The 23,987-nt window shown below is 37.8% G+C and overlaps 1 protein-coding gene across 2 annotated transcripts in view; it reads right to left on the reverse strand.

Annotated features, from left to right (window-relative positions):
* The window catches only part of FAM114A1 (family with sequence similarity 114 member A1), a 73,858-nt gene that overhangs the window by 11,607 nt on the left and 38,264 nt on the right, over positions 1 to 23,987 (reverse strand). For both annotated transcript variants that reach the window (XM_069068483.1, XM_069068475.1), the window contains exons 6-10: positions 21,464 to 21,598; positions 13,613 to 13,765; positions 8,487 to 8,610; positions 3,641 to 3,723; positions 770 to 931 (exon numbers count right to left, since the gene is read on the reverse strand). In XM_069068483.1, coding sequence (XP_068924584.1) covers positions 770 to 931; positions 3,641 to 3,723; positions 8,487 to 8,610; positions 13,613 to 13,765; positions 21,464 to 21,598 — 657 coding nt within the window. The remainder of the gene's footprint in view (positions 1 to 769; positions 932 to 3,640; positions 3,724 to 8,486; positions 8,611 to 13,612; positions 13,766 to 21,463; positions 21,599 to 23,987) is intronic.

Consider the following 23,987-nt stretch of genomic DNA (forward strand, 5'->3'; position numbering starts at 1 on the left):
GTGTGAGTACTTGCTTCTCTATGGCGATTGCAATCCATCCATGCATCTTCATCCTCTGCATCCATGTCCTCTTGCAAAAATTTCATTGAATAAATTATTGCCTTCAATATTTAAGTATAGTATTAAATAATTATGGTGAATAAGAAGGTCGTTGAAGACTATGCTATATTATTTATTGTATATACATACAATATTGTACATATATTGACATACGTGATGTTTTATAACAATGTGTACACAAAATTGGATTTTTCCTTGAGGGTAAAGTTATTATGTCCCTAATGAAAAATGTTTTTCCTTTACAATTCTCATAAACCCATGAAGAAACTATCAAACTTATAAGAATCTGCAAATTGACTTACCCTAAGAAAGTTGTTATATATTCATGAAATTATGACAAACTTTCTTGGAATGGTAGAAAAAAGCAATGTTATCATAACTTAAAATAAGAAGTGATTCCAAGAATTGTTGTTGTTCAGTTGTTTATCAGTCATTTCCAACTCTTCATGATCCCATCTGGGTTTTTCTTGGCAAAGACACTGGTGTGGTTTGCTATTTCCTTCTCCAGTTCATTTTACAGATGAGGAAACTGAGGCAAACAGGGATAAGTGACTTGCCCAGAGTCACACAGCTAGTAAGTATTTGAGGCTGAATTTGAACTTAGAAAGAGGAGTCTTCCTGACTAAAGGCCCAGCATTCTATCCACTGTACCACCTAGCAGCCCAATAGAATAACACAATTGTTTGAAGGATAGAAAAGTTATTTTTACCTCTAATGTCTTGGTTTTCTTTTCTTCTCCTTTATTTTCATCTTCAGGGACTTTAGGATTTTCTTCTTCATCATCTAGAGTTTTCTCCACTGGTTGTTCTACCACATCACCTGATGTCACAGTTTGAGCTTCTTCCACCCAGTCATGAGCCTTTTTTCTAGCCTATAACCATCCCCACCCAAAGAAATATAATAATGGAGGATGATGAGCTGCTGTTAAATACAAAAAGGTAGACAACAATCCACTCAACCTAATTCTCCAACTCCTAGTCTAGAAGTCAGGTTGTAACAAACTGTTGGAAGCAGTCCTCAAGAGTACACACACTGTAGTCTTTTATCTCTTTAAAACAATGCTTGAAACTTTGTAAGAAAAGGTTTATTTCTTCTAAGGCTTCATTGTTTCCTAACATTTCCATAGCATAAGTTAATAAGTAGTATACAACTGGGAAGAATACTATGCTTCAAAAAGCACTGAAAGAAGTTAATAAAAATTCTATTTATTTTTAAAGAACTTTTATTCCCCTCTGGGCTGGCTCTTTGCTTCTTGCCCATGAAGAAATAATTCTGCTTTGTGGAGTTGTTTGATAAAATGTGCAAAATTTAAAAAAAAAGTGAACATGTCAAAGGAAGGAAATCAGAATGGAAAAAAATGGTCTGTAGAGACCCAAGAACTCATAAAACCCCCAGTTTTATGTTACATTGAGAAAACCATTTGTGACTTTAGCAGTTTAGACAACTCTCAGTTTGGAAGCTGCCCCTATTGATGCAGCCTGTGGGTGCTTGGAATTTAAATGACTTGCTCAGTATCACTCATCTGGTATGTGCCAGAAGCAGGAACAGAACCCAGATTTTTCTGCCTCCAAGGTCAATTCTCTATTAACAATGTCATGCTGCCTCTATAACTAAGATATAATAAAGTATAAATGATGAACACATCCAAGGAAGAAAAAAAAAGCAAATATGACCATTTTTTACTTTTCCTGGCCAAGCATTTTAAAAAATTAGTCCTTTAAAAAAAATCAAGCAGAAATTTAGCAATGGTCGCTACTAGAGAAAATGTCCTTATTGGACAGATCTCATGAAGCTGCTAATGTTTCATGAGTCTAATGATATATGTCTGAGAAGATGAACAATGGCACAGAGGCTTTTATACTCATGGACTTTCAAGGAGAGGGGAAAAATATTGTTGAAGTTCTAGGGCTCTCTAGGGCTAGATCACTCTTCCTTGGATTCTTGAAAGTTGACTAAACTAAGCCTGGCCTTAGCTACTCTCCCTCAACCCAACTCCAACCATCCCTTTGGGTAGAGAGTGTAGATGGAGGAGGAAATTTCTTGACTCTTTCAAGTCCCGGAGTTTCTAGAAGTAATGCCTGATGAAGAAATCACTGGTTTGCCATTTTTTCTCCTGATTTCCTTACTTGACTGAATGAAGGAAAGAATAAATAAATAAATGGAGGAAGGAAGAGAAAGAGAAAGAAAGGGAGAAGGAAGTGAGGAAGAAAGAAGGTAAATAAGAAGAGAAAAAAGGGAGGGAGGCAAGAAGGAAAGAAGGAAGGAAAAAAGAAATAAAGAAAATTATACAATTGGATTTGATAAATAGTTGGAATGGTAATGATGTAATATAAGAAAATATTAAATTTTCTTCAGATGTATCTACTCAGTAAAAAAGTTCCTCCGAAATGTTGTACTAAACCTCCAAGCAATTAAAATATTAACACAGAATGGAAGAGATGGAAGACACTTCAGAGTTAGTCTAGGCAGCACTGGTTTTGGTTTCAGGATGTCTTTTTACTCCAAAACTATGGAGGTCTGTCTCCACACTACTACCTCAAAGAGTTTTGTTTATGTGGATTATATCTACTGATATTTGCCATATTAGAAACTGACTGATAAATTTTAAAATATCAATTTGTTCATTTAAAGTAGCAACAATTAGCCCATTACATGTTAACATAAACAACATTTTAAAGAAAAATATGCTTTATAAAACAAAATATTTAGTTAGAAGAATGGCATTGTTTTACATATTTTTACATATCTTTTTAATGTCAGATTTAATGGAAGACTGCTGGATGCTCATATCTGTGAATTTAATCTGTTGTGTTGTATAGTTTTGAAGGAAGTATTTGAAGAATGTCCAGCCTTACACAGATATATTGTTGGAAAAGGGAGAAGTATCTTAGTAGACAAGTAATGTCTTAGCATTATTATAAAAATACTTTTGGCCTAGGGGACCCCCAGAATTCCTTAGGACCACACTTTAAAACTAGTGGTCTAGGTCAGAAGTGTCAAACAGTTACCTAGAACACTCCCCTCTTCAAATTAAAATGTAATGGGAATATGTAACAAAATAAATAAAAATACAATAGAACACATGAAATGTTAATATGTGGTTTTCCAAGGCAATGAGTTTTATTTTATTTTATAATTTATCTTATGTATTTCATTAAACATTTCCCAATGACACTTTAATTTGGTTCAGCTTGGGAGTTTTGTGGGCATTCAGGCCTGTACTTTGATACCTCTGATCTAGACCAACTCTCTAATCTTTTTAGAAGTGATGGAACAGACAGAGGCTTATCTAGGTTAAAAAAAAAACTCCAGGTCATAGAGTAAGTTAGGGGCAGTCAAGTATAGAAGTCAAGTCTAAAACTAAGGTCTCTGAATTCCCAGTCTGGTACTCTTTATCTAGAATACAAAGCAAATCCACAATATTCCATTATGTTTTTCCATTTAAATAGAACCTGATGAACTGCCCCACCCTCATATGATAAAATCAAGCTACTAATTTTTGGTTCCTTTTTTTTTTAAAGGATCTATGGAATATAACTAAAGTAAGATTTTTATTCAATATTATTTTGATATGACCAACCTTATTGAGTTTGTCAGGAGTTGCTGCAACATGTAATTCAAAGAGAAGTTCTGTTAGCATGCTAACAAATTCTCCCTTTTCATCTGCAAGTGGAAACAGAAAAAGGCAGAAATCAGGAACAGCTTACTATTCTCTTTTCTGAGTGCAGGGACTCCCTGTAACTTTATGTCAGGACAAAGGCAAATAAATTGGCATCTGCAACAACTTTCCCTCCTGCTGCTGGGTGAATTTTCCCTCTTTTGACTTTGAAGTGAGCAAAGCAATTTTCCCAGTGGAGCAGTAATGGATAGAAAATTATCACAGTTATGCTGCTGTTGGCTTTGCCTGTGGACTTTCCTAATAGCCTGGGAAATGTCCTTTTTCAGGGCTCTGTGACCTAGAAATGACTTAGTTGGCACATTAGGACATCATTATATCAGTCATATATGGAAGGCCTAGGGATTCCTTTTAAGGTGATATTTAAATTTTTCAAATTACATGCTTTTTCATAATCAACAACAACAAAAAATAAACAGTGGGGTCTTGTATTCCTTAGATTTCTCTTCCAATTGTCTAATGTTAAGGCTACAGTATACTAGAGAATAATAGGGCTGGGAAAAGCCTGCTTGCTCCCTATTAATACCCTAATAAAGGCTTTGTCTGCTGGGTGTGTAGATGAATCTCAAACCAATTTAATATGAATGGAAAAGTAGGCATATGGTCATTAGCTGTTGATGGTTTCTCAGTCTCATTTTTCAGTATTAAGGGAAGAAGCGTTTATATAGCACCTACCACATGACAGCCAATATAATAAGCACTTTTTAGAAATATTATTTCATTTCATCTTTACCAATAGCTCTTCAAGATAGGGGCTATTATTATCCCCAATTTACCATTGAGAAAACGGAGGCAAACAGAGGTTAAGTGACTTGCCTAGGGTCACACAGCTAATAAGTGCCTGATACTGGAGCTGAATTTAGGTCTTCCTGACTCCAGGTCCACAGATCTATCCATTGTGTCATCTAGTATTAACAAGGTCTATACGTTTTTCCACTCTTTTGTTGTCTTCCCTTCCTTAGATATTTAATGACTCAATCCTTTAATGCCTTCCTGATTATGTTTCCTCCAGCATGGATCTCCTATGTGTATAATTGGTTCAATCAGGATGCTTTTCTGGTTTTTATTACTATTAGTGCCATTCTTGCCTGTATTAGCATTGGGGGAGAGCGGGGGAGGGGAAGGGAGGTGGGACCTATTAGGGTAGAATCCACATGTACTGGCTCTACCATTCTTGATGGTGAAAACTGTTATAAAAGCCTTAGCAGATAATTTCCATTCTTCTTCCGTCATCTCCCTTCCTTTTTTAATGCTTCAATGATGTAGTAATGACATCATTGAGTTGGGTTTTCATAAAGCTTTCTTTAAACTAGTTTTGCCCTCTGCTGCTTGACCCCACTCCATAAAGTGACATTCCTTATTATCTTCTATCATCCTTTTTTAAGGGATTTTTACAAAAGGTCCTGATTCTAAACTGTTAGTATTTTTGGCTGTCAAGTGTTTACTGACTAAGGTGCTTTTTAGGCTCTTTGGGTCCTTCCAAATGTCCCTTTGGTTGATCACTTCCTCCTGAATATTGTTTCTTCACCAGACTTTCATGACCTGACTGACCACTCACTCCTCAGTTTCCTTTGCTGGTTCTTCATAAAGGTCACATCCACTAACCATGGTTGTCACCTAAAGCTCTGTCCTGAGCATTCTTTTCTTTGCTCTTTTATACTGTTTCACTCATGAGCTCCTAAGAGGTGATATTGATGGGATACCTGGGGTCTATGTCAATTTGTGAAACCAACTTGTAAAACCAGTCTGTTCAATTGTACCATGTTTCCCCAATAATAAGACACTGTCTTATTAATTTTTTGGACAGAAAAACACCAGAGGGCTTATTTTCAGGGGAGGGCTTATTTTAATGAACATTGACAGCAATTTTAATAAACAGGTAAATGTGAACAAAAAAATGTACCTTTATTCAATAAGCAAATCACTGGGGAAGAACAGGATGACATGCTCACTGCTGCAGTTCTGATTGGATGCAGCTCGGAGCGCGGCGTGCGTTTCACCCAGGGCGGGGAGGGGACGGTGCATACAGAGGGTATGTAGCGTGTAGCGCAGGGGATCACCTTCACTACAGTAGCAATCTCAATAGGGCTTATTTTCGGGGGAGGGCTTATTTTAGAGGAATCTTACACAGTAAGGGGAGGGCTTATTTTCGGGATAGATCTTATTATCGGGGAAACACGGGTAACTGCAATTTGTCCTTTCCCACCCTTGAGATCTGCCCCTTCTCCCTATCCTACACTCTACCTAGGCAACACCCTGTGACCCCTTTGTTCTTACTTAATCTCTTCACTTCTTCTGGGCCTGGCCCACACCCTCCTTTATCCTTGCCTTTTGTCTCCTTTGGCCTGGCCCAAATCTTATCTAAACTATCTATTCACATGCTCCTCTTGGTCAGCTCTGACAGTTGTCTATGCACTGAGGCCCCTCCAGTCTGGTCAGCCCTGACAATGGCAGCCCTACCCTTTAAATGTAAAAGCATGGTAAAAAACCTCTCACTTGCAGGTCCCCAAAAGACTCTTGCCCGCTTCTCATAGAATCGTAACAATAAACTTCTACAACTCTCACTCCAATTAAGCCTGAGACCTTGAATTCTTTCCAGACGATATTGCAGGTTTTCTGGTCTTAGATAAGATCAGAATTCCTGCTGAACCTATTGGGATCCCATCCCCCATCAATATGATAAGGAAAGGAGGATCCAAGAGAAGACAGTGCAGATGAAATGGCTAATTATAGGGTTGAGACTGTAAAGTCAGATCAGAATTAGTTGCCTGGGAAAGTAGTGAGGGGTAGAGAGACTGGAGATCTTGATTAGAGTCAAGAATAGGTTTAGGAGGGATGAGGCATAGGCAGAAATGGGATAATAGGAAGAAATGGCTTGACAGGATAAGTAGATAGGTAGATAGGATGTCAGATTTTCTAATTAAGGAATTGGAACACTAAAATCAGCATTGGAGCAGTAAAAATCAGCATGTGACCATCCCTTTGGGAGACTGAGGGAGAATGAAAGAATAGGTCATGGGATTTATGGCAACTGAGGAATTAGGAGACAAAAAGATTTGAGAGAGCATCAGTGTGAATTTTAAAGAATCTTAATATAAGGGCAGGAGGTAGGGAAGAGATGAAGATGGTGAGCCAAGTGCTGAACTCCTTTGAGAAAAGTGGGAGACTGACCTCAGTGTACAGCCATCTGTTGGTTAAGTCCTGTCAATTCTACCTAAAGATCCTTCACATTGGAATATTGTATTAATGCCCTAACTAGTCTCCTCCTTCCATGTTCTCTAGTCAACCCATCCTAGATGTTCTTAACAAAGTAGTTTTCTTATAACAATGCTCTATCATGTCATCTTCTTGTTCAGGGCCCTTCAATATCTTCCCATTGCTTACCAAAGTCCAAACATCATGACATTCAATACTCTCTAACATGTTGTTCAACCTACCAGTCTTACTTCCCACTGTTTTCCTTTATTCACCTAAATTTGTCTACTCTATTTCCTGAAGAGGCCTTTATCCATTGTTAATCAGTCTTTGATAACAGTATCAATTTTAGGCCATGGTAAGAGATACTACATTGTATTTATAGCATTAAAAAAAAAAAAGAATATTCTGCTTCTAAATGACTGTTCAAAAGAAATACCCATAGATCTACACTTCTGTGAGGGATAATTTGCAGTGAAGTTTCCCCATTCTGAAAAATCAAATCTAGAGTGGCTTCAGCATCCTCTAGGCCTAAGTTTAGAGGTCACCTGAACTTATAGGTATCTGGAACTTAGAGCAATGGAGACCCTCCCCAGTGCCACTTCAGCACAAGATATGCCAAATAAGGATAAAACTGCCTTCCTGGCCTTGCATTGGACACCCACATGTTTCCATGTCCTTTGTCTCCAAGATAGATTCTCCTGCTTAGGCTGTGGGCTGGCCTCCAGACCAATGAGAGTGAAGGCCGGTTGGGGAGATTGGGTTTCGGCATTAGAAGGTTATATAACCATGGGCTTGGTTCTACCCATTGTCTCTCTCTAGCAGATGCCATTTGAGCGACAAGGGCAGAGGCCCTTTCTCATGAGAAAGAATAAATAAACTTTTCTCTACTTTCCTAAGCAGTCTCCAAACTTATTTACTGTGCTGTTGCACATCTTTCTATAAGAGGAGCAATGGATTCTATTTCCATTAGATCATGAACTCCTTGGGTGAGAGACTTGGCTTTTGCTTCCTTTTGTATTTCCAAAGCTTAGCACAGTGTCTGGCACATAGTAGGTGCTTAATAATGCTTATTGACTGACTGGATGACTTGATACGTAAGTCTCTTCTGAGAAGTAGGATGGTTAAGGAAGTGCTAACTCTTTTAGGTCATTAGAGTGGCCGACATCTCACACAGTTCCATTACAATAAATGATAGAACCTTCATTAGTCTTGCATCATTAGAAATAGAGCAAAAAACTCATATAAGAACATCCTAATGCTTAAATGTATAGCTTAAATTTATCTTATAAAAAAATTCCACCTTTCCCCAAAGAAAATCCACTGAAAGACTCACCACTCCTAACACTAAGATTCCTCTATTTCCTTCTGTAATGCTCTTACAAATACAGGAAATTGGTGAGTAAACAGGATCATGTTCTTAAGGTTCCATTTATGGCACTCTTATCCTACTTCTGTTATTTAACACATCTGAAAGGTTATTTTTTAAAATCAATTTTACAAGTGGATACAATAGCTGTGTATCAGGTTATAAGTTGATATTTTTTTCTCTTACCTTTCTCCTCTTGATTCTCTTTACTCTCTGATTCCTTTGGTGTAAAGATGTCTTTAATAGAAATTAGATCATTTTTAAAGCTCTCCAGTTTCTCTCCATCAAGTGATGCTAAAAATGACTGAACCTGCAAACAAAATGAGTCAACTTAATGTCCATCTATACTGTTTCTCTTTCTTAATAAGTATCAGCTTCATTTCTCCTTCCTAAGTCTTATGTACTTGACACTCAGTTACTGCCATCAAGTAATTTAGTTAGTGGGAGGAAGTTAGGATTTGGGGAACAAATAAGATAGTTAAGTTAGGATTTTCAGTCATGAGGCTACCTACCATATAGTAAAAGACTACCGATATAACTTCTTATTTTAATTCAGGAACTTAAAATACACTTTACCTTTTCTACAAAACTGGGAAGGTTCAGGTCAACAGAAGATCTAAGACTATTGATTCAATCACCTGACAATAACACATAAATTACTAATAAGGCATTTTTTACCAGCTTCCTCTTTAACATTAGCCTCATCTGCATTTAATAGGTAGTTATTTTACAACCAAAGAGGAACTGTGAATAATGAAGCTTGAAAACAATCAGCAAGAAACACATTAACTGTTAGCTCTTCATCAGCTGGAATCAAATTTAATTGCAAGTCAATAGCTGAAAGCAAATCCATACTTTGGGATTTTTGCAACTAACTCTTTTTAAAATTATAATGCAAAGTCTTCATTTGTTTGAACAAATATCATACTTAAGTTGGGAGCAAACTAGCATACATTCACATTACCATCTATAAGTAGAATCACATTTTCAAAATGGTGTTTGTGATTTTTTTGAACATATACAAAAATAAGTTTAATATTGAGAGGCAGTAAGGTATAGTGGATAGAAAGTCAGTCTTGGAATCAGGAAGATCCAGGTTCCATTCCTGCCTCAAACATAGGCTGTGTGACTCTAGGCAAGCCATTTAACCTCACAAAACCTTTGGAGCAACTGTTTTAGAAGATAAATTTCAGATAAGGTACCAATTTGCATTGAAAGGAACTTCCAAAACCAAAGCAATCCCCGGTCCAGTCCAAAAACAAAAGTTTAAGATCAATGCATTAGGATATAACATTTTTAAGATCAAGAAAGAATTTAGTAATCCCCAATTCAAATTTCAAACTAGAAAACGGTGCCAGTTTTGTTCAATCCTGCCACTGAATTTCAACTGAAGAAATACTAAGTATGTAGTTATAATGTATAAGGTACTGCTCTGTTAGGGACTGGGAATACAAAGGTAAAAAAAAAAGTTCCTGTCCTCAGGGAGCTTACATTCTACTTACATTCATCCTAGTTTTGAGATAAATATACCTGGTATTAACTGGAAGGTCACTCAAGTTCTATGCTTTCTGAACTAAACACTACTTCCTTTCAATTCTTTGGATGTTTCTTGGGTTACAGGGATCTAACAACAGCTCCTTAAACTCCTTCTCCTTCGTCCATTCAGGGTGTCAGATATCATCTTTGTTTTCTACAGACAATCAACCCAAATCAACGAGGAAAGGTATAGTAGAAAGAGGCTTAGGGTTGTAGTGAGACAAAAATGGAATATAGGCTCTGTCACTTAATAGCTAGGTTAAGTTACATGAAAATATGAAAATTAACATCTCTGAGTCTATTTTGCAAATGAGGAATAATAATGTTCGCACTATGTACCTCACAGGATTGTGGCCAAAAAAAAACCCATTTTATAAACTTTAAAATTCTATATTTATGTCGATATAATATGAGCTATTATTATTTATTCATTCACTTGACAAACACTTTTTTGGAGTTTACTATGTGCAATGTGCTGTGGGGAAATATAAAATGATTTGTCATGGCTGTTAGTCCCTATAAAAATTAAACTCCTTAAAGTCAGGAATTAGTTTTCATTTTGTCTTTGTATCCCCAGTATGGAGCATAATGACTGGCAATATAGCAAGTTCTTAATGAATGTTTGCTAGATTGGACTAAGGATCTGACAGTTTAGTAAAGTGTTTGTGATCTTTATTTAAATCCAATTCATTCATCTATTTATTAACTTATTTATTCATTCATTTATGCAATAAATATTTCTTGAGAGCTTACTGTCTAGTAAAAGCTAGGTGCTATGGGGTACTCCTTGATTTTACAGATCTTACAGTTTAATTGAATAAACAAAGCAAAACACAAGATAGTTAAATAACAGGAATAAAATGATTATGTAAAACACCATTTTAGTAGTTATAATGAGGCAGTAGATGGTTAGGTGGCCAAGGAGTGGTATAGCCTTCTTTTACTGATCAGGCTGTTTCATTTATATTTCTAAATTTTTTAGGATTTAGGATTCCAAGTGCTACTGGAATCTTAGGGTCATTTGTCTTAGAATCAACAACTGTTGAAGACTATCAAGTTACTTGGAGCTGTTTCAGATGGAGCCTTGTAAACAAACAAGTGTAAAAGAACATAAATGAAGAGCAACATGAAATACATTGAGATGTTCCAACTTATATGTATAACGTTTTACAAAATATAAAGAGTAAACAGAACTGCTTTATAGAATCTCCCTCTTTTTGTAGGAATGTTAAAATGGCTACAAATATATAAAGGCCAATGTGGTATGATAGAAAGAATATCTAAGTAAGAAGTCAGAATATCCCAACAATGTAAGAGGAGGCAATGTGACAGCAAGAGCACTGGTTCTGGTCAGAGGACATGGGTCTAAATGTCACTTCTGACATTTGTGTGATCTTGGGCAAACCAGTTCATTTTCCTGGGCTTCCTCATCAGTATGATGAAGGACTTGGACCAAATGGCTCCTGAGGTTCCTGCCAACTCTCTATCTATGAACCTAAGAGAAATCCATTTCTGTGTGGGGTTATGAAGCCCTTCCCTGGCTGTGATCCATGCATCTCCAGTGAATGGAGCTAGAGTCAGAGGAAATAACTCCAGGAAAAAAGCTGCCTTTTGCCAACTTAATCTCAGACTGAGGCTTTCCTTTATGAGCTTCCCTGAAAGGAATGTAATCACTCTAGATAATATATGTAAAGATATTTTATATAACATATGTAAAATAGATTTTAAAATATAAGTAAATCTTAAAGTGCTATATAAATTCTAGCTATTATTTTATCACTAATAATATTTACTAATATGTTTACTAATATACTATTTATTACTACTATTAAATTAATTTTCTAGGTTCCTCTCTGTCACAAATTTGTATGTAGAGAAGAGCTCTAAAAAAAAAGGACAATAATATTGGATCTAGAGTCAAAAGACCTCAGTTCAAATGCTATATGTTAGCAATGTGACCTTGGGTAAGTCAATTAACCCTTTTGGGTCTCAATATTTTCTTTTTTTTGTAAAATGAGTAGATTAAACTAGATGATCTCAGAGGTCCCTTCCAGCTCCAAGTTCTATGATGCTATTAAGACTGGGAGGTTTTAGAGAAGGCAATAAATTATGTGGGAGAGACCTTGCCTTAGAATGTGAGCTCCCTGAAAGTAGGGATCATGTGTTTTATTTTCTCTGCATCCCAGTGCTTAGCACAGTCCCTGGATTATGTTCAGTCATTCAGTCATGTCTAACTCTTTGTGACCTCATGGACCATACCATGCCAGTACACTCCACGGATTTTTCTTGGCAAAGATACTGTAGCAGTTTGCCATTTCCTTCTCCAGCAGATTAAAACAAATGGAGGTGAAGTGACTTACCCAGGGTCACATAATTATTAAGCATCTAAGGCCAGACTTGAACTCAGGTCTTCTTCTTTTTTTTTTTTTTTGCTTTTAAATTTAGAAATTTATTCTATTTAAACCACAAGCTTTATAGAGTTTTATTTAAAAACAAAGCTAAAAAAAATCCCAACAAAAACCAAAATAAAATGAAACAGTGAAAAAATGACAATATCCAAAACTGGGACCCTTCCACTTTTTAAAAGCAAGAGCTCTGAGAGTTTAGTTTACCAACTGGAAGAACACTAACAAGACAAGAATTATGAATGGGGCAAAGGTGTCATTTCACAAACAGAACTTTGTGTAACTGAAAGAACCTTTCTGGGGCATAACTGTCCTTACAAGCAAATGGGGGGTGAGTGAGATGGGGGAGGGGAAAGACAGGAAAAAATGAAATTCCTTCTTGATTCCAGGTCCAGAACTCTATCTGAAGCAACTAGCTATTTCCATATACCTGGCATATAGTAGGTGTTTAATAAATGCACACTGGCTGACCTTGGTTGACTAAATGAACAGAGCAGATACTTGAATTAAGAACTATTCCTTCAAGAAATGTAAATCCTTTTCTTCCAGGTTCTTAGACCATCTTTATTATCACAGATGATATCAGATAGCACTCTCTAGTTCTTCATTAATAAGAGCTTTGTTTTCCTTAGTATACTATGGCCAACATGTTTGCAAATAGAAGAGAACCTGGTTCTCTTGCAGGATGGATTTTTCTATTATTTCTATTATTATTATCCATGTCTATTATCAGGTTTCTATTAGTCTGAGAAAACAGAAATGTAACCTGACTCTTCATGCCACAGGTATTTATTTCTAACACAACAGTGATGCCAATACTGATACAAGTGGCAAAACCAAATGTTTCTAAGACCTGCAGTCCCTTAGCAAAGCCTAAAAGGATGTGAAACTTCCTGTTTTATTGAATGTCAAAACACCGGTATAGGGAGCTGGGTGGTGCTCATGAGAACAGTCTTCAAGACGGCCCTTCATGCCTGCTTGACCATGTGTCATCTCCCAGAGAGCAAAGACCCGATCCTTAAATGATTGATCTTCCTCTGAGGAGCAGGAGTGGGGGGAGGGAGGGTGGCATGGCATAGAGGTGGGGGAGAGAAACTTTTTGCAACAACCCTTTCCCATCAAGTGCTGCTGGACATGGTGACATCTGTCTTGTTGCTGCCTCTTTAGGGGCCAGGTGTTGGCCTCAGAAGAAATAAAAATTGGAGAATATGGGTAAGCTGTGAGCATGGGTGGTTCATCATTGTCACTAACAGAGACAGTAACATAGAGACAAATGAGATTTTTAAAAAGAACTGATTCTGATGATAGAAATTCTGGTATCCTTAATGTTTAAGGGAAACATTTAAGCAATTTCTGGGATGATCTACATACCTTGATTTCGCTTTCATTAGAGAGAATTTCTAGGGCTTCCAGGTGTGACAAGCCTTGATATTCATCAAAAAGCATCCCGTAGTGTGCCGTTCTTTCTGCTGTGAGCTGCTGAGCCAATCTCTGCTTCTCTTTTTCTTTTGCTTCCCTTAACATCTGCAGAAATACACAATGGTTGCAAGCCCAATTGCTTATTTAAATATTCTCCTGCTTCCTCTGTCAAGAATTGAACTTGCATTTGGAGAGATTAAAGTTCTGGTTCCTCTGGCCTTTCTCAGAAGGATTCCTTTTTGTTTGCCTCTTTAATAAAATATTTAGGTTTTGTTCTATTTTTGATTTTCCATGTGGCCATTTGCAAATGTCTTTACTTTGTGATTATTCTTTTAAAAAATTCCTTTAGCTACAGCCTACAACTCTAAGCAATATTTTCATCACCAGGACTGGAATGCAAATGAAAACTCCAGCTTATAAATCTGTTTTTAAGATTCTTAAAAGATGGATTTCTTTCTCCAGAAATATGGTCATGACTGTATTTGTGACAATATTCTGTATTGATGTTTTCTGTTATTTTTTTATTGATAACATTATCAAATAAAAAGACAATAAAATAAACACAAGGATTGCAGGCAGTTTCAATATGCTATACTTCCTTTCTTTCCTCCTAAGCATGCTTTATTTGATTCCTCGTAAATTTATGAGAGTGTTAGGTTTATAGCTTTTATTCTACTACCCATGACTGATACTATAAAAACACCAGGCCCATCTCACACACAGATCACCAGGGGAAGAACTCTGCTTTTGTTGTTTATTTTATAACCAAGAAATAAAAAAAAAAGGCAACCCTAATCAGCTTTATTCCCTTTTATGTACACAAGGATAGTGGCCAGGATCCTTTCAGTGCACAGGTGATTCTTTCTCCCATCTGTCTTTGAGACCAAATTAGTGCCAGCTTTTTGACAGTTTTCCATCTAAACCAGTCTAGTTATTGCTGGGAATTCCTTTTAATTCCTTCAATATACCTTAGTATGACCACTGAGCTCTGAGCCTAAGTTGGAAAATGAACAAACAAAAAAGGAAGATAAATGGCTGCCCAGTTTTTCCAATCTTTCCCTCTACTGACTTCTACTTAACATATTAAACTTTAGAGAATAGTAGCCATAAGGGGAAAGGGGGTTGGGGAAGAAAAGTCAACTAAAAGGGGAAAACTAAGACCTTTATTTTGGGATGGTTTGTACCACTCAAAAGTGGGATACTTCAGCTTTGATAAAACAGTGCATCTGTGGCCTTATCAATGTAGGTATACCCCTCCAGCAGTGTGTATCATAATCTATCCATGTTTTCAATTCCTGTTTGTACCCATATCCTTCCAAAAAAAAATCCACAAGGAATCCATATAATGTGATAGGGACCTTCCTGTCATTTGATTGACATTGTATGCATATCAATGAATCTCCAATTGATAGCCAAAGCATATGAAAAGGCAGTTTTCAGAGTCAAGATGGTGGGGTAGAAACAGGACTTCCATGAGGCTTTGGCTCCCACCTCCCCCAATTCATGTAAAAAAATGACTCTAGACAAATTTGGAGCTACAGAACCCACAAAATGACACAGAGAAGCTAACTTCCTTCTGAGGACAGCCCAGCAGGCCGAAAGCAAGCAGCCGGCACAGTGCTCTGCGTGAGCCTGAGGTTTTAGCCTCAGGGCAGGCCTCACCAGCCACTGGCTGTAGGGACTTCAGATCACCAGCAGCTATAGCAGTTTCCAGAATTATCAACATCCTTTGCTAAGGACAAAGTGAGAGGTCAGTGGAGTGTGAACTTTGGGATCTGGTAGTTTGGGAGTGCAGTTGGCCTTTATCCCCTGGAGGGAGAAGCCATCAAGGTGCCGCGGCTGTGCAGCCACCACCACAAAGCAGCTTCAGCTCCTGGCCTGCAGATTGTAGGGGAACAATGCCACCAGTCTGAGGGGTAATCACTTTTGCTTTAACCTGCTTGGATCTGGATTGTGGTCTAGGGTGGAGGTCATGGGGTATGTAACCAGCTTGCCAGAGCATGTGGAGACTTCAGAGAGGGCACCCAACTAATACCTTCAGCAGCTTAAAAAACCCCAGCATTTAGGACAAAGCTCCCCTGTCTGTTAGCAGAGTCCTACTGTAGTAAAAAGCTCAAAAGTCAAGTAATTGAGAGGCAACATGAGCAAAAGAGGGAAGTAGAGCAAACAGAGGAATCCAACATTAGACTCCTATTTTGGGGACAAAAAGAGTCAAAGCACGGAACAGGAGGAAGACTGCGAAGTCAGAACTCCTGCATCAAAAGCTTTGAAGAAAAATATGAGCTGGTTACAGTCCATAGAGGACCTTAAGAAGGATTTTGAAAAGCAAATAAGAGAAGTGGAGGAAAAATTGGGAAGAAAAATGAGAACAATGCAAGAAAATTATGAAATGAGAGTCAACAACCTGACTGAAGAAAATAACACCTTAAAAAATAGACTAACTCAAATGGCAAAAGAGGCTCAAAAAGGCAATGAGGAGAAGAATGCCTTAAAAAGCTGAATTTACGGGATGGCCAGGTAAGAGTGAGTAAGAGAAGCAGCCCCAGAGTTGGGATGACCTGGGATCAAATACGGGCTCAGACATTTAGCACCCACCCAGAAACACCTGGCCATGTAACCTTGAGCAAGTTACTTAACCCCAACTGCTTAAAAAAAAAAGCTAAATTTGCCAGATGGAAAAAGAATCTCAAAAGCTCACTGAAGAGAATCATTCCTTCAGAATTAAATTGGAGCAAATGGAAGCTAGTGACTTTATGAGAAATCAAGATACTATTAAACATATCCAAACAAATGAAAAAAATAGAAGGCAATGTAAAATATGTCATTGGGAAAACCATTGACCTGGAAAAAATCCAGGAGAGACAATTTAAAAATTATTGGAATAGGGGCGGCTAGGTGGCTCAGTGAATAGAGCACTGGATCTGGAGTTAGGAGGACCTGAGTTCAAATCTGATCTCAGACACTTAACACAAAAACTAGCCATGTGACCTTGGGCAAGTCACTTAATCCCAATTGCCCTCCAAAAAAAAGCAAAAAAAAATTATTGGACTACCTGAAAGCCAAGATCAAAAACAGAATCTAGAAATCATCCTTTAAGAAATTCTCAAGGAAGATTGCCCTGATGTTTTAGAACCAGAGGGCAAAATAGAGGTTGAAGAATCCACTGATCACCTCCTGAAAAAATCCCCAAAAGAAAACTCCTAGGAATATTATAGCCAGGTTCTGGAGTTCCTAGATCAAGGAGAAAATATTACAAGCAGCCAGGAAGAAACAATTTAATATTGTGGAAACACAATCAGGATAACACAGGATCTGGCAGCTTCTACACTGAGGGATTGAAGGATCTGGAATATGATATTCCAGAGGGCAAAGGAGCTGAATCACCTACCCAGCAAAACTGAGTATCATGTTTCAAGGGAAAATATGGTCATTCAGTGGAATAGAGGATTTTCAAGCATTCTTGATGAAAAAACCAGAGTTGAATAGAAAATCTGACATTCAGATACAAGAATCAAGAGAAGCAGGAGAAAGTAAACAGGGAAAAGAAACCATAAGGAACTTATCAAAGTTGAACTATTTACATCCCTACATGGAAAAACAATAATTGTAACTTATGAAACTTTTCTCAGTATGACAATAGTTGAAGGGAATAGAAATGTATATGTGTATATGTGTGTTAATATACACATACATAGATATGTCTATATAGGAGGGTATATAGGCATATGAATATATATGTGAATATGTGTATATATGTGTACAGGTATACATAGATAGAGGGCACAGGACCAGTTTAATGGGAAAGGATGATACTTAAAAGGTGAAATTAAGAGGTGAGAGAGGAATATAATGGGAGGAGATGGGGAGAGACAGAATGAGGTAAACTATCTCATATCGAAGAGGTAAGGGAAAATGGTTACAATGGAGGGGAAGAACAGGAAGGCAAAAGGGAATGGGTCAACCTTATTCTCATTGAATTTGACTTAGTGAGGGAATGATATACATACTAAATAGGGTATCTCACCCTACAGGTGAGTAGGGGGGAAGGGGATGAGAGGGGGGATGAAGGAAGGGAGGGTAGGCTGGGGGAGAGGGAAGTTGGAAGCATCCACTTTTGAAAAGGGACAGGATCAAAATAGAGAATAGAACAAGTGGAAGGTGGGATAGGAGGGAGGGAAATATAGTCAGTCTTTCACAATATATCCACTATGGAAATGTTTTCTATAGCTACACATGCACAACCTATATTGAATTGCTTATCTTCCCACTAAGGGTGGGTGACAAAGGAGGAAGGGAATGAATCTGGAATTCAAAGTTTTAAAATCAAATGTTTAAACATATATATATACACACACACACACTATTATTAATACTATTTTACATGTAACTGGGAAATAAGAAATACAGGCACTGGGGCATAGAGATCCACCATGCCCTACTGGAAAGTCAGAGGGGGTATGGGAGAAGATATGGGAGACAGTAGATTGGAGGAGGGTATATCCAGTGGGATCGCTATTTTGGGGTAGTGGGTAGGGGAAAAACAGGGAGAAAATTTGTAACTCAAAATCTTGTGGAAATGAATGATGTAAACTATTAGTGAATAAAGCATTTGATTAAAAAATTTTTTTAAAAAGGCAGTTTTCAAAAGAATAAATACAGGCTATTAAGAACCATTTGAGAAAAAAAAATGTTCCATTATCCCCAGTAGTTAGAGAAATGCAACTCTGAGGCTTCACTCTATACCCAACAGTCACAAATTTGACAAAAAAGGAAAATTTTAAGTGTTGAAGGGGTTATGGAAAAACAGGCAGATTAATGCACCATTGGTGGAAATATTAATCAGTTCAGTCATTCTAGAAAGCAATTGAAACTATGCCCCAAAGTTACTCAGCTGTTCATACTTTTTGACCCTGGGATACTACTATTGGGCCTATATCACAGGGACATCAAAGAGCATGGGAAAGGACCCATATATGCAAGAATGTTTAAATAGCTCTTTGCATGTTGGCAAAAAACTGGAAACTAAAGGGTAGCCATCAGTTGGTAAGAGAAAGAGAAAATAAATGTGTATTCCCACATAACCAAGGAAAACCAGTGGCCCCTTAGGGAAGACCAATATCCCTGTAGGATGATCTGCATTAAATCCTCCTGTGAAACAGCAGGACACATTGTCTGAGACTCCTTGAGCTGTATGATATCAATTGGGCCCTAACTTTTTCTGTGTTAATTAAAGCTGAAGAATGGCTAGCATGTTTCCCTAGTAAAGGCAAATTGCATAATTGTTTGGCTCTCACTTGTCTTACTCTAGGCTGTCTGGTTCCCAGCCACTGTTTTGAACTCCTGGCCAGGCTGTTTTGTCCCATGTAGTCTTTTGGTTATACCGTTGATGGTTGCTATTTATACTTTACTTCTCTACTATTGCCTAACCCTTGCTGGTATAAGCAACTGCTTATCAATTGTCCCAGAAGCTGACTTCTTACTCCCCAGCCCTATTCCTGATTCTGCCCCTTAAAAAAAATCCAGGTTGGACCAGAGAGATTGTACTTGGGTTCTAATACAAATGGAACTCTGAGTCCCAGTGGCTAAAACAGATTTTGAGTTGTTGTTTCAGTTATTTCAGTTGTGTCTGTGACGCTATTTGGGGTTTTCTTGGCAGAGATGCTGGGGTTGTTTGCCATTTTCTTCTCCAGCTCGGTTTACAGATGAGGAAACTAAGGCAAACAGGGTTAAGTAACTTGCTCAGGGTCACACAGCTAGTAAGTGTCTGAGGCTGGATTTGAGCTCAGGAAGATGAGTCTTCCCAATTCCAGACCTGGCACTCTATCCACTGTACCACCTAGCTGCCCCAAATTTGGGGGGATTGCTGCTAATATGAGACTAATAAAAGCACTTAGAGAAAACAATTCTTACAGATTGCAATTATTGAGTCATGAAACTATATATTTATCTGGTAGTGCTGGTACATACATGGGATATATCATACTAGATGGTTCTTGTAACAAAACCACAAGTCCTAAAGGTAATATTTTTGATCTCAGGTAATTAACATCTTCGGCAGATGAAGCCCTCGCATTAGTTCACAAGGAATACACCAATGCCACTGGGAATGCTGACCTCCTGTCTAAATGATGGGCATGCTAATAAGGTGTACATTACTTCACAAGAGAAATGTATTGGGGAAATTACTGTGTCTGCTCCAAGGCAAATAAGCTGCTTCTAAAATGATTACCCAGCAAAGTGATAATAGTGTGGTGGTTGTGATTACTACCTTAGTCTACTGAATGGGTTTCTTATTTATGGGAAATGCGGTATTCCTTGAGTCAATCTGTAGGAAACCTTGTGCTTTTGTACTGGTTTACTGAATTGAGGCTTAATAATACCACAAACCAAGTGAAGGGCTTCAGGCACTAAGTTCAATGGACTGGAAGCAGAGAATGGAGTGTTGGGGTCTTCTATTATGGATCATTTTCTGTCTAGTCAAATCATTGCAATTTGGAGCTGGACTTGAGGTCAGGAAGACCTTGGTTCATATGCCACCTCTGACATTTAGTAGTTATGGGACCAAGAGCAATTTTCTTAACTTTCTGAGCCTCAGTTTCCTCATTTGTAAAAAAAAAAAGATAATGTCATCTCCCAGAGTTGTCAAGAGACTGAGTGAGATTATGTATCAAAAGCACTTTGCCTTGCAGATTTTTAAGGTATTGCATCATCGTCATCATTACTGGAGTCTTTTCCAATAAAAATCCTTACTTCCTCTAAACAAAAAGAGGGCTAATGATAATGTGTGGGTTAATGAAATAACGTATCCAGATTACCCTTAGGCATTTGGATGTTGTACCAGGAAAATGTTGTTATTATTTACTAAAATAATAAATCCTTCAAACAGATTTCATTGTGTTTTTTTTGAGGGGGGAAAGGCAAGGCAATTGGGGTTAAGTGACTTAACCAAGGTCACATGGCTAGTAAATGAGTCGAGTGTCTGAGGCTGGATTTGAACTCAGGTCCTCCTCACTCCAGGGCTGGTGCTTTATTCACTATACCACCTAGCTGCCTGCAGTGTTTCAAATGGAAATCTGACTCAAGGCATTCACATACCCTGTATTAGCAGCAGTTAGATTGCACAGTGTATATAGAGTACCAGATTGAGAGTCAGGAAGACCTGAGTTCAAGTTCTTCCAGGCAATTACTAGCCATGTGAGCCTTGGTAAATTTCCTTATCTGCAAAAAGGGGCTACTAATAGTACCTACTTTGTAGGTTGTTGTGAGAATCAAATGAGAGAAAATATGTAAAGCATTTTGCAAACTGTAAAGTATGGGATAAATGCTATTATTGTTGTTATTATTTATTAGTAAGAAGGTTGGACTAGATCAGAAGGTTTTAACCTTTTTGGTATAATTGACCCATCCGGCAGTCTGGGAAAGCCCATGAATCCCTTGGCAGAATAATGTTTTTTAGTATATAAAATAAAACACAAATGAAACCAATAATATTGAAATTCAGTTATCAAAATATGAAAAATAAAAACAATTTCATGGACCTTAGATTAAAATCCTTGGACTAGGTGGTCTCTAACCCTATCAGTTTTTTTTGGTTTTATTTTGTTTTTTGCTTTTTAGAGGGGGGAGGGCAGGGCAATTGGGGTTAAATGACTTGCCCAAGGTCACAAGGCTAGTTTGTGTGTGTATATGTTAAGTGTCTGAAGCTGGATTTGAACTCAGGTCCTCCTGCCTCCAGGGCAGGTGCTCTATTCACTATGCCACCTAGCTGCCCTAACCCTATCAGTTTTAAATCTAGGATCTTACCTGAGACAGAGAAACTGTTCGCTCCATCAATATTTTGGTCCGTTTAAAACCTGGATCACTTTCTGCAAGGACATTCATGGTTTTCTTGCCGATGAATTCCAATGCATCTAGGCCACCACTTAAGACACTTTTACCCTACACAGGAGATGATTCAACAAGATTAGATTTTTACTCTGTTGTTTTGCAGGAGTGACAATTCAGTGTCAGTTACTTATCTTTAGATGTTAAACTCAATATAAAATCCTCCACTTCCACTCAGCACCAGGTTTATCACCCACCTAATTATCTCTTTTCCTAAGGGATCTTTATAATCTATACAACTACTGTGTGGATAAAATGAAGAATAATGCTCAGTAAATATAAAAATATTACAGGTTAATTGTACTGGTTCCCTGTGTGTATTCAATACATATTTATGACAGAAAGCACTAGCAAGTAATAGAATTGACTTCATAAAAAAACAAATTTGAACAGAAACAAAAGAATTATGTGGAGCAATCTATTAATATGTCACATACTCTCACTGACTTACTGTAGTGTTCTCTAAACCATCACCCGAGGGGAAAAGACCCTCAGGCTATTTTTGATGATCTTTGCTCATCTCAGAAGTTAGCAAAATCTGTATGCAATTAGTATATTCATGAGCCAGCTTGAATGTCCTGATTTCTAAGTGCTTTTGGGTTCAGAAGTCATTGTTCTTTTATACACAGTCTTCTCTATACATTTCTACACATTTCTAATACAGATGGTATTTTCTCTGGTAATGTGACATTGAACATGTCAAAGCTCTGTCCCCACCATCATTACATTAAAGTCAGGAAGAAGTCCATTAGTAGGGATTGTGTAAACAGACCAGAACAGGCCAGGATATCCACTATAGTCTTTATTAACCTTAGCTGACTCAGCTAGGATGGTTGAGGTCAAGTCTTGGAGGAATAGGCATACTCTAGGGCAGTTCTGAACAGTTCTGGAATGTTAGAGTCATTAGCTTGGGCTCAGAAATATCCAAGTTTCTCTTGGCTCTTGTAGACTGGATGACTGCCCCAGACCTGTCATAGAAAACTTGAGCCCAGATTCATAGTGGGATAATCTATTCCTTGACGTCTGAAGTAGTCCTAAGGTAGTAGGTGTACATTATGGTACCTGCTATTAGGCACTCCTCTTCCATGCCCTTTCTTGTTAAACTAAGATTGAAGGCTTCTGGCCTGAGTTTTCTCAGAGTCCCTCCTTACTTTAAAGCTTCTCTGCATCATCAATCGCATATTCTCTCCACCTTTCCTCTAGTCACAGAAGAGTCATTCTTATTCCTCAATAAAGCAAATCTTTTTATCTGTATCTAATCCCATTCCCTCTCACTTCCTCCAGGACCTTATTCTATCAGTTATTCCCTTTTGTCAGCATTTTCAATCTCTCCTCCATTGCTTCTTTCCATGTTCAAGTTTCCCTACAGTTAAAAGAGGCTTCCTTAACTATCCTACCCTATCCAGCTATCATTTTATTTCTCTTTTCTCTTTTACTGTTAAAACCTCTGGAATAAATTGTCTATGTATGATACCTTCACTTTGTCCCCACTCTACTCTTTCCCCAGCCTCTTTGTAATTAAGTCTTCTCTCCAATCACTGTACTGAAATTGCTCACCAATGACTTCCTAACTGACAAATCCAATGACAAATGGATGACATTGACAATGACAAATCCTCATCTTCCATCACCTCTCAACCACATGACAATCGATATTCTCTCCTACCAAATATTTCCTAATCCTTGGTTTCAGAGTCACATTCTCCTGGTTTTGCTATCCCTGTAAGCCCTTCTTGTCTCCTTCATTGACTTTTCCTGACTGTATAAGGTAAATATTCTCCCAGTTTTATCATTAGTCTTCTCCTCATCTCTGTATAATCTCCCTTAGCAATCTCATTCATTTGCATGTTGTCTTTCTATTAGAATGTGAGCTCCTTGAGGGAACACATTTTTGACTTTCTTTTTATCCTTAGCACTTAATAAATGGTGCCTCAATAAATGTTTAATAAATTGTAGTTGACTGACTCTGGCAACTTCACACAGTCCTTTAAAGTCATGTCTCCATCCCTGATCTCTCTTCTGAGTGCTAGAGCTGTATTTCTAGCTGCATACAGGTCAACCTCAGCTGGCTATCCCACCAGTACCTCAAGCTCAATTTGACCCAAACCAAGCTTATTACCTTCCCAATTAAGTCTGTTCCTCTTTCTGAGTTCACTATTTCTGTCAGTATCCTAGCATTTATCTCCTGTGGTGTTGAAGAGGGCTGATTGGGATAAGCTGGACAATTTTAGAAAGGGTGAACATTCCCATCAATGGCAAGCTTTGATGATAGTGGGAATTGGTTTTGTTCTTTGATTTCCTCATCCTATGTATGGTATGCTTGTATTGTCTTGTATTGTATGCCTGCAGGTCAGCACTAGTAGAGAGATGTTCTATCATGGTGTTCATATGTGCCTACACACACACACACACACACACACACACACACACACACACACACACA

The sequence above is a fragment of the Petaurus breviceps genome, unplaced genomic scaffold, assembly GCF_028583685.1.
Source record: "Petaurus breviceps papuanus isolate PSGF00001 unplaced genomic scaffold, PetGlider_PUasm1.0 140, whole genome shotgun sequence".
Lineage (NCBI taxonomy): Eukaryota > Metazoa > Chordata > Mammalia > Diprotodontia > Petauridae > Petaurus > Petaurus breviceps.